The following is an 11,863-nucleotide window of genomic DNA, read 5'->3' as shown; positions in this document are numbered from 1 at the left end:
AATTAAAAGATGCTTACTCCTTGGAAGGAAAGTTATGACCAACCTAGATAGCATATTCAAAAGCAGAGACATTACTTTGCCAACAAATGTGTGTCTAGTCAAGGTTATGGTTTTTCCAGTGGTCATGTGTGAATGTGAGAGGTGGACTGTGAAGAAAGCTGAGCGCCGAAGAATTGCTTCTTTTGAACTGTGGTGTTGGAGAAGACTCTTGAGAGTCCCTTGGACTGCAAGGAGATCCAACCAGTCCATTCTGAAGGACATCAGTCCTGGGTGTTCTTTGGAAGGAATGATGCTAAAGCTGAAACTCCAGTACTTTGGCCACCTCATGCGAAGAGTTGACTCATTGGAAAAGACTCTGATGCTGGGAGGGATTGGGGGCAGGAGGGGAAGGGGACGCCAGAGGATGAGATGGCTGGATGGCATCACTGACTCGATGGATATGAGTCTGAGTGAACTCCTGGAGTTGGTGATGGACTGGGAGGCCTGGCGTACTTCGATTCATGGGGTTGCAAAGAGTCAGACACAACTGGGCGACATGAACTGAACTGAGTTTCTTGGTGATTTTTAGATTATTTTATTACTGCTTTTAAAATTTCCTATCACAGTGATTGAGCAGATCAGATAAACTCCTTTTTAACTACTACTTTAAAAATTATATTTTATAGTTAAATTAATCTTTATAAGGATCTAAACCAGTTAGAAGAAAATTTCTACAATAGTCCCTTCTCAACTGTGGTGGTTATATTTTTGGATAACTTGAGGTTTATAATAAAGAAGCATAACATCTTAGTGGAAGAATAGAATTAAAGGGACAAAGACTTGCGTAAACCTTATAAACCTTGCCCTCACTCTGCAACGAATGAGTTGGGGTCCAGAAGTGAAAGTGAAAGTGGCTCAGTCATGTTCGACTCTTTGCAACCTCATGGAGGCAGCCCATGGAATTCTCCAGGCCAGAATACTGGAGTAGGTAGCCTTTCCCTTCTCCGGGGGATCTTCTAACCCAGGGATCGAACACAGATCTCCTGCATTGCAGGCAGATTCTTTACCAGCTGAGCCACCGGGAAAGCCCAGAAATGCTGGAGTGGGTAGCCTATCCCTTCTCTAGCAGATCTTCCCAACCTAAGGATCGAACCCAGGTCTCCCGCATTGCAGGCGGATCCTTTACCAACTGAACTACTGTTTATAAATCCATTTGACCCCAAATGAAAACAGGCAAAACGTCCAGGCTCAGGATGCACAGCCACCTAAGGAGTATCATTTGGTCCCTCCAAGCTTTAAACTAAGTGTATCCCTTTCTTGCTGCTGCTGTTGCTAAGTCTCTTCAGTCGTGTCTGACTCTTCCAGACCCCATGGACTGCAGCCTCCCAGGCTCCTCTGTCCATGGGATTTTCCAGGCAAGAGTACTGGAGTGGGGTGCCATTGCTTTCTCTGATCCCTTTCTTACTTACTAGTAAATGTTCACAGGCACACTGAAAATCTCCCAAGGCAGTTTATCCTCAATGTTCTCTCAATATGTTCCAGATTTCTTTGCTTGTGAAATACTGGGCATATTCAAGGAGGCATGAACCTGTAGAACTATCCAAGGTTGTAACAGAGGTTTTATTATCTACTTTGACCTCATATGACATTTACTTTTTCAAATGCTTTGCTTTTTCATGAATTGGCCTTATGTTGAGAGGCATTCAGTACTGATGACTGATAATGTTTATAGGCAACTGTTTTGTCAATTACTTTTGCTGACTTTATAACACAGGGGCAGAATTTTTGAAATGTCACATCAGTTGTCTTTTTTATTGACGTTTGGTTGATTTATAGTATTACATTAGTTTTATATATACAGCATAATTATTTAGTATTTTTATAGATTGTACTGCATTTAAAGTTATTATAAAATAATGCCCATATTTTCTCATGCTGTACAAATATATCCTTGTAGCTTATTTATTTTATACATGGTAATTCGTACCTCTTAATCCCTGCCTCTATCTTGCCTCTCCTTCCTTTTGAATTGTCTTTTAAAATTCATTATCATTACTGTAATCAAATGATTCATCCTGCATTCATATATGCATCTCACTGCTTTCAATTTTGTATAAAATTATTTCACCTTTTATTTTTCTCATGATTCTTCATCTCTTGTTATCACTTTCAACACTCTAGGGATGACGGGTAGCAATCTATATAAAACATTTGAAACCTGTACTTAAATATGGAAGCAAGCAGCAGAATGTTGAGATAAGCCCATAGTAAAGTCAGATGCCTTTGGTGACATTCAGCAGCCGTCTCTTAGTGGTGGGTGGTTGATCGGCTTTGATTCCAGAGTGCAGTTGTGTTTATATTTGTGCTTGCTCGAGAGTTGAAAGTTCTCAAGTAATTTTTAAGTGTCTGTAATTGCACTACTGGTTTCCAGTCAATGGCCCTTCCTAGCTAGCAATTTCAGTAAGAAGTTTATAAATTATTTTTGTCTTATTGTCAGTAATATGCACTTGAGATGGTTCTCTTGCCCTCTTGCTTATCCTCCAACTAAGTATTTCAGTTTGTATCCGGATTTATAACGTATAGGACACCAACTTCTTTCTCTAGGGCCTCTCTCCCTCTCCACCCCCTTTTTAACATTTATTTTTTTATTGAAATAATGTTGGTTTATAACATTTCATGTTTTCTTGTACATTTTATTTCTACTTCTGTATACACTACAGCATCTCTCCATCAAAAATCTTGTTTCCATCCTCTATTTTAGCTTCCTCCTCTTCACGGATAAGGGAGTGGCCCCTCAGTACATTTTTAAAGCTTGGATTTACTCTTCCTGATGTTTCTTTACATTTAACAGGACATTGTAAAAGTAACATGCCAACAGCTTTACCAGCCTTTTCTTTTTTGATTCTTAGAAGTTGTGTCAAATTACATTTCTCTATACTCAGATTTTGACTTAAGGGGACCTCCTGGATAAGGAGAAATTAGTCTTTTTAGATTTAACATATTGTATCAAACTTTTTTAGTCATGCTATGATTTCCTAATGTCAGAAGCTTAAAATAACTTTATTTTTAATTCCTGAATTTTACTTTTGATGAGAAATGCAATTTACACACAGAGTGTAAGTATATAGGAAAGGGATAAAAGAAATGTATAGGAAAGGGATAAAAGAAAAATCACATGGTTATTGTTTGCTTATATTGTCTGAGGTAGATTTCTAAGGGATGGTTCTTTCATTTATTGCCTTCATTTTAGGTCTGTGTAGTCACGCCTGTGTTGGACGCTGACCATGGACATACATCTTTCTCTCAGGAAAGAGATGGGGATGTAGTTCAGTAGTTTATTTCTTAGCACAGGCAGTAGTGGTTTATGACTTATTTTGGGAGTCTCTTTGCATTCATCACCCAAACTTGTGAAGTAATGTCTGTTTAAAAATTGTTCTATATATAATAGTCCTTGTTTTTCATTTTTAATCCCTGGAGGGACTTTGGAAAAGCTATGAGAAAGAAGCAAGAAGTCCTTCATGCTACACATGATTCTCTATCTGTTTGTTTTGTGACCTTCTACAAGTATGTTAGACTCTCATAACCTTTAGTTACCTATTTGTGAAATAGAAATATTACTTGTCATTATTCATGAGAGGATTAAATGAGATTCTAAGTGAAAATTCTTTTTAGTGTAGAAAACCAGACAAAAATTAAAAATATTGTTTCTGTGGCTTTCATATCATGGTAAAAGCCCTTCTTTCTGCTGTCCATCCTTACCCCACACTCAAATTAAGACCGGACTTGTTGCCACAAAGCCCAATGTTTTCATATGCCATCCTGAAAGTAGAGTGAGCTACTGCATGGCACAGTCTTAGTCACCTCACTTAGGCTGTGCTGACTCCAATTCCTACTTCTCCGTAGTCTGTAAGCCCCCTGTATGCCTTGGTGCTAAGTCACTTCAGTCGTGTCCGACTCTGTGAAACCCCATAGATGGCAGCCCACCAGGCTCCCCCCATCCCTGGGATTCTCCAAGCAAGAACACTGGAGTGGGGTGCCATTTCCTTCTCCAGTGCATGAAAGTGAAAAGTCAAAGCAAAGTTGCTCAGTCGTGTCCGACTCTTAGCGACCTCATGGACTGCAGCTCACCAGGCTCCTCCGTCCATGGGATTTTCCAGGCAAGAGTACTGGAGTGGGGTGCCATTGCCTTCTCCCCTGTACGCCTTAGGAAGAGATAAATTCACTTCACTACCTCAGAGCAAGTAGAACCAGAATACTCACTCACCTGCATGGGTTCACCTCAGTTGTGCCTCTCACTAGCTGTATGGCCTTTGAGAAATCACTCAAGATCTCTGAACCTCAGTTTCTTCATATAGAAAGTAAGCATATTATTACCTTCCTCTTGGAGTGGATTTCTAAAGGTGATAGCTATGAAGGGCCAGAAATGCTGTTAATTTATATGTTATATGGAAATGTTGGATCCTTTCTCATGAGTTTCTAGACAGAGGATATATGAGTACATAGTTTATGATAATTAAATCAACTTAAAAGGAAGTTTTGGGATTCTTTAATCAGATAATAACCTGTTATATGATCTTTTACTTTCTTCTTGTTTGTAATGAAATAAATGATTGTTGTTGTTGTTTAGTCGCTCAGTTGTGTCTGACTCTTTTGCAATGCCATGGACTGTAGCCCACCAGGCTCCTCTGTCCATGGGATTTCCCAGGCAAGAATACTGGAGTGGGTTGCCACTGCCTTCTCCAGGGGGTCTTTCTGACTGAAGGATTGGGACCCGAATCTCCTACATTGGCAGGTTAATTCTTTACCACTGATCCACCAGGGAAGCCCAAAACAAGTGGTAAACATCTTCAATTCCTTTTACCCTGGACACGCTCGCTCTCTCTCATGTGCACACACACACTTACTTTGCCTGTTTGATCTTTAGCACAGATGGATATTGTTTCACGATGATAGAAGAAGATGACTCTGGAATGCCCGTGGTCACTTCTGGATGTCTAGGACTAGAAGGCTCAGATTTTCAGTGTCGGGTAAGGAAGATACCTTGCTTCCACTTTGTAACCTTTTATTGGCAAGATTGCAAACAGCTAAGTTTCAAGCAAGATAAAATAGAATTTTTTTTGACTTGCTTGTTTTCAGTAATTTGGACAATAATTAGAAAATTTGCATTGGGTCAGTTCTCCCTTCATTTTGAAATCAAGTAGTCATTTTATTTTTGCTGTTAACTTTTGGCTTAGGGACTCATTAGATCATCTTGCTTAAATTCTGATTTGGTTAATTGCATTAAGCCAAGCCTTCTTCCTGAGTTTATACTATGCATACTGGTTATTGCAAATAGTAATTTTGTGGAAGTGCAAGTTGCAGTAAGAATATACATGATGATTTGAAAGAAATTACCTAATACGGCATTTCAGCATGTCTGAATAAAATTATTAGAATTTTAAGTCAGTTCTGTAAAGAGTGTTAATTTGCTAGTTTTAGGTGATATGGCTTTGAAATTTGGGGTAAACCTATTAATAGCTGTCAGGTTTCAATTTCAGGACACTCCCATTCCTCATCAGAGACGATCCATTGAATGCTGCACAGAACGGAATGAATGTAATAAAGATCTACATCCCACACTTCCTCCGCTGAAAAACAGAGGTAAGGAGAGGAAGGCTCACAGGCTGGAAAAGTTTTAGGCATAAAGAAGATAAACACTTGAATTATTCTCTTTTCCAAATGTATCTACCTGAACTGTTTTCTTACTCCTGGCCCAGAGGGCCGAGACAAGATGACAGTGAAACTGACATTCAGAGATGAATACAGGGAGTTATTGGGAAAATAGTCACATTTGACTTCACTCTTAAGATTTACTTCTTTACCCTGTTCTTACTTCCCTCAGAAAACTAGTGACTAGAGCTTGGAGTGGGTTTCAAGAGGATAGAGGAGGGAGAAAGTGTTTTTTGTTTACCCCTAAATGTTATTCAGAAGTTGTGCTTGATTCAAAGACTGCTATTTGGCTACATTTGTTTTAAAAATAAGGACCTTATAAAGCTGCAGTCTCCAGCCTTTTTGACACCAGGAACTGGTTTTTTGGAAGATATTTTTTTTTGCAGACTGCAAGGGGAGGTGGTTTCAGGATAATTCAAGTGCATTACATTTATTGTACACTATATTTGTATTATTATTACATCATATCCACCTTAGATCATCAGACATTAGATCCCAGAGGCTGGGGACCTTTGTATAAAGGGTTAATTCAGATCATTTGCTTCATGGCATTTCCTTTTATTTATGCTAGAGTAACTACCTTTTAGTCAATTCATATATATTGATAAAATTGAGAAAATATCTAGAAAGTTTAGTTCTAAGACTTACACATTTAGTGTTGCTCATTAAAAAAAGACACACACCGCATCCCCAATGACTCTTGGTTAAAAACAGCCCCCATGTTTCCTTTTTTCTTGGTCTCACCACAAAATAAATGATTTGTAATTGTCATAGTCCTAAGTCTTAAAAAAGTAGCTTAAGATGATTTATCATCATTGATTTTTATTTCTTAACAGAATATCTTCCCAACAAAATACAATGACCTTATTGTGTTCTGATGATATTTTATAACATTTGTTCCTATAGCCTAGCTCTGTAAGATTGATTCATAATAGTTTACATCAAAAAGTCACAGGCAGTTTTTCTTTTTTAATTTTGCCAGTCAGCATGCTAGGTGTTAGGGATCAGAAATGAATGAAGAAAATTCTTGCTTTCAAGACTAGCACACTAGATTGTGAGAGAGAAACATGGAAATAATTATACTCAGGAAAAATCTCAGTAGAAACGAAAGAGTGGCTCATTTTGGAGTAGGAGGATGTCAAAATACTGCATAGATGTGATACTTGAGCAAATTTTAAGGACGAACAGAAGTTTGCCAAGTGGGTAAGGCAGAAATAAACAATTTAAAAATGAAAATGGCTAACATAAGCCAAGAATTATGCTAGTAACTGTGACATTAATTAAACCATTTGAGCTTCACAACAGTCCTGTCGGGTATTTAGGATTTTTAGTCCCCATTTAAATATGAGGCTTTTGCAGCACTGAGAGGTTAATTCACTTCCCCAAGGTTGCACAGTCTGTGAATAGCAATGACTCTAAACAGAGGCAGTCTAATGTGTGTAATATTTGAGAAAGATTTGCAAAATGCAGTTATGTGAAATAGCATAGCTGGTTGGGAAAAGTCTAATTCAGTTGTTTGACGCCTCGCTGTTCAAAGTGGGCCTGTGGATCAGAAGCACCGGCATCACTTGAAACTCATTAGACATGCAGAGGCTCAGGCCTCACTCCAGACTACTAAACCTGCATTTTTAATGAGATTTCCCAAGTGATTTATACGCACATTAAAGTTTGGGCAACACGTTTGGTAGAAAAAGACCTGTGTGTGGATGTGGCTAGCACCACTGTGTCTCAGTGTGTGTTTGACAACACCTTGTTCAAAGAGAAGTCCACTGATTTCAAACTGCTATGAAATTCTAAATGTTTGTTTTGTTTTGTTGTTATTCCCTCATGAATCAGTAGCAAAAAGTAGGCGATCTATAGGCAGCAGTTTGAATAGCACTGATACAGGGGCTGATGTGTTGGGCTTGGGGCCGGGAGGTGGGTAAAGAGTGCGAGAAATGAAGATGGATGTACTAGAATCACTTCCCTCGAGGAGGAAATCCTACCAGTAGGGATTAGGAAAACGGACTTAAATGCTGAAAGGGCTGCAGTTCTCATACTGTCCTGTAGGTGGAACCAGATTCCAGTTAGGACCTGGCAGACAGGCGGGGATTCTCTGAGGAGGTTGAGTGTTCTAGAGAACTGAGTGAAAAGGTTTTGGAAAGAAGAGCAGTTGTACTGGGAAGGCAAGTCCTCTGTTCAGGAAAGTGGATGCTGATGTGGCTGGTGGATTATGTGAGAATTATACCAGTGATAGATTTGAAGGTGCGGAGTTTAGTGGCTTTAAAGGTTACTGTTTTGAACTCCGAAGATCCTAGGTATGCCTAGGTGAGGTCTGTGTAGGTTCCACCTCACCATTTTTGGTGCAGTCATTTTGGGGTCCAGTAAAAGTCACTGAAGACTGTGGTCTGAGAGCACTGGTCATGTTTACATAAATATACCACAGAGCTGCTGGGTTGTTGTTGTTGTTGTTTGCCTCTACCATATATACATGGGCAGCATTTTTACAGGAAGTATATTATATATGTTTACTGAACATCAGTAATGCCTTGGTCAGAAACATTTGCATTTCAGCCTTATGTATATATGTCTACATGTAGTTGTATTGGAGACATGTTGTATGTATGTTTTGCTATAAAACCCAAAATAAAGAAAAGGGGTGTTAAAGAGACATGGAACCGTCTTATTTTGATATTTTTAATTATAGCTGCTGTTGTAATACTTAGGACCAACCCTAACTTTTGTGGAGCTGGGGCAATAATATAAATGGAAGATCACATACCATTACCTAATTATTTAAAACTCATATAATCCAATATAGCAGACTGGTAAATAAAATACTTTCCATTAACTGAATTTAACAAGTGTATTTTTATAATGGTGAAGAACACCAACTTTGCATTTAGAATGCTTGATTTATTCACTGCAGTGTGGGAGGGGGAGTGATGGGGATCCTGCACGGGGAGGAGCCTCTCACGCAGGCAGCTGGACACCTGTTCATGTCTGTGGTAGAGATACTGTTGGTTCGGAATGCTTGAAGCACCTACCTGGGTCCACACCACTCTGGCAGCCCCCACAGACATTTCTTCAACTGGAGCCAATGTTGTGACTAGAGGGCCCCATGTGGTTCTTATTATATAAAACTCACCTCAGCAGCCACTGTCAGAGAAATCTGAGAGAAAAGATGTATTATTTGCAGAAACTAGAGGTTACACAGCACACCTGAGGGCCACACAGCAGGGTCACAGGCATTTGGGGTGGGGACCTGGGCTTCTGCTTTTATTGGGGTCAAAAGTAGGGTGCCTAGGATTTCATAGGTTCACCCTTTATTGGCAAATTGATTAATTAACTTAAATGACTGAGTTATAATTGACATATAACATTATATTAGTTTCAGGTGTACAGCATAATGACTCGATATTTGTATGTATTGCAAAATCATTACCACAATAAGTCTAGCTAATGTTTGTCACCCTACACGGTTACAAAAATATTGGCCAATTTAAAACATAAGAGTGGGGATGAGGGTATAGGAAGGGAAAGTGGAGTTCTTAAGGTGGTCAGTTATCCAGGGAACTTCGTTGGCAGGTCACCTGCTTTCTTCCTAGTTGTTTTACCAGTAGTTGCGTCATGCAGCTGGTAATAATGTTTATTCGAGATAGAGGTTTTGGAATAGATGCCTCAGTAATCAGAAGCTTAATGTTGGGCAAACACCTGGCCCTCTGGTTTATGCTCCGCCCACACGTCTTACCCCAGCCAACCTCCGCCACCTCTTTGTCAAAGGTTAGGGTAAGTACACTAGTTCTTCAGTCCACCTTCAAGGAGACAGGGAGCTGTACAGTCCCCAGACACAGGCCTGGGGCCATTTAGGTAGAATTTCAGACTTTGGGGCAATGGCCAGTGTTTTAAATGGAGAGTGGGATGGGACAAATCTGGATGGACACTTCACTGGAGTTTTGCAAACCCACTGCTCACCGGGAAGAGGTACAGTTGAAGGGAGCCAGAGCTCAGAGCCCAGGCCAGTTTTGTGGGTGAGGGCAGTGGAAGGTATCATCATAACCATGATAATCACATTTGCTAAGATGGGTGGAGTGCTTACTTACCATGGCCCTTTTCTAAGTTGTTGTTGTTGAGTCACCCAGTCATGTCTGACTCTTTGCAGTCCAACGGATTGTGGCAAGCCAGGCCTCCCTGTCCCTTACCATCTCCTAAAGTTCACCCAAGTTCATGTCCCTTGCATCGGTGATACCATCTGGCCATCTTATCCTCTGATGCCCTCTTTTCCTTCTCTACTCAGTTTTTTCCAGCATCAGGGACTTTTCCAATGAGTAGACTGTTCACATCAGATGACCAAAACACTGGAGTTTCAGCTTCAGCATCAGTCCTTCCAAAGAGTTATTTTGGAATAACTCCAAAGAGTTATTCAGGGTTGATTTGCCTTAAGATTGACTGGTTTGATTTTCTTGCTGTCCAAGTACTTTTCTAATTACTTTACATATACTAACTGATTTAATCCTCATAACAGCTCAGTGGGGAAGGCACTATTACCATCGTCCCCATTTCACAGACATGCAGCTGAGGAGCAGTGAGGTCAAGGACCGTGTGAAGGTTATACAGCTAGAGTGAGCACTGGAGATGGGAAGTGGGCCTTGGACCACATCACCCTGAATCGTCTATAACAAAGAAAAGGGAAACAAAACCCTGAATGACACTGTTGGGAAAAAGGCTTTTATGTATCTAAGACTTGGAAAGCTCTAAGTAAGTAGTGGCTGGTTAGCCATATCACAAAATAATCAGTAAACAACAATATGATTACTTACACGCCTTCTGTTTATTATGTTTGCTTTGCACAATTAGCAGTTTCTTCATTCTAGAATGGGCTTCCTTTGTGGCTCAGCTGGTAAAGAATCTGCCTGCAGTGTGGGAGACTGGGTTCCATCCTTGAGTTGGGAAGATCCCCTGGAGAAGGGAAAGGCTGCCCACTCCAGTATTCTGGCCTGGAGAATGCCATGGACTGTAAGTCTATGGGGGCTCAAAGAGTCAGATATGACTGAAGCAACTTAGCATGCAGGCATGCACGTACCCCTACACTTAGTACTACTCAGATCTATAATAAAACCTCACCTAAGCCTCTTTAATTATAAATACCTACAAGTAAGTTTGCTGATTAAAAAATAAGCAAGAAAACCTTTTCTATCTATCCAGTTTTTTTCCCCTTCCCTCCTACCCCAACTTGGATGCGTTTGCTTAGCAGGATATTAGAGATACAAAACCGCATCCAATAAATATTTATCAGTGTATATTTAGAAGCTTGAAATTTTATTTGTCATCTTCTATTTCACAAAAAAGATGATGAAGGGTGGCCAGAAAGCAGCAGAAATTCTTTTATGAATATTAGTTTTCTTTTTCCTTTGCTTATTTTATATCAGCACCAGCAATGCATAATACCCTGGGATGATATTCTTTCTCCTGAAGAAAGAATTATAAAAAGTAATTAGATCAAATGCAGCACCTTCATCATAAATGATGCAGTTTGATTCGGGAAGCCCAGTAACACTGCAGTTAGTGCTAAGAGGAGGGAGAGATGTCTGTTTTGATGGACAGGCTTGTAGGGAGAAGTCGTGGTGCCCTGGTGTCTGGCTTGCTGCCTGCAGAATTAGTGATGAAGGGGCCCCGGAAGAATGATGTATACCTACACTCTCAGCATCACATGATCTGACCGAGATATTGTGAGTAAAATGTTCTCTGGAAATGATATATAGGCAGGAGAATTTGGTGAGGTTTCTTTTCTCCTCTCAAGTTACTTATTTTTGTTTAAATTTTTTTTTTCAAATGAGCACTTAAAGGAGTGGAAGACTGGTGTTAAAGTGAACAGAAGCTTTCCTTTATTAAATGGGATCCTCTAATTTAGGTTTTACAAAACCAAAGTTTGTATAATTTTTTGGAATAGGTGTGGGTTTTTGTGTGTTTAAATATGGGAATTATGTATACTGCGTATATACTTCATACAAAATGTGTCAGAAACACCTTTTTGTTTGTTTTGAAATAGAATAACTTCCAATGTAGGTTAAGTAACATTATAATACAGGATGTTCTAAGCTCAACTTTACCTTCTGATTTCTTATTCAACTAAAAAAATATTTTGAGCACTTTACAGATTTGTTTTAAAATGCTGTTACTTAGCTTTGGTATTATC

General features: G+C 39.6%; 1 protein-coding gene across 5 annotated transcripts in view; it reads left to right on the top strand.

The window, feature by feature from the left end:
- Nucleotides 1–11,863, top strand: part of BMPR1B (bone morphogenetic protein receptor, type IB) — a 170,263-nt gene that overhangs the window by 128,328 nt on the left and 30,072 nt on the right. For all 5 annotated transcript variants that reach the window (XM_010848333.1, XM_010848330.1, XM_010848329.1 and 2 more), the window contains 2 exons: nucleotides 4,904–5,006; nucleotides 5,517–5,619. In XM_010848333.1, coding sequence (XP_010846635.1) covers nucleotides 4,904–5,006; nucleotides 5,517–5,619 — 206 coding nt within the window. The remainder of the gene's footprint in view (nucleotides 1–4,903; nucleotides 5,007–5,516; nucleotides 5,620–11,863) is intronic.

The sequence above is a fragment of the Bison bison genome, unplaced genomic scaffold (assembly GCF_000754665.1).
Source record: "Bison bison bison isolate TAMUID 2011002044 unplaced genomic scaffold, Bison_UMD1.0 scf7180017864263, whole genome shotgun sequence".
Lineage (NCBI taxonomy): Eukaryota > Metazoa > Chordata > Mammalia > Artiodactyla > Bovidae > Bison > Bison bison.
Note: the sequence above shows the minus strand (reverse complement) of the source record. Positions and strands in the feature narration are given on the sequence as shown.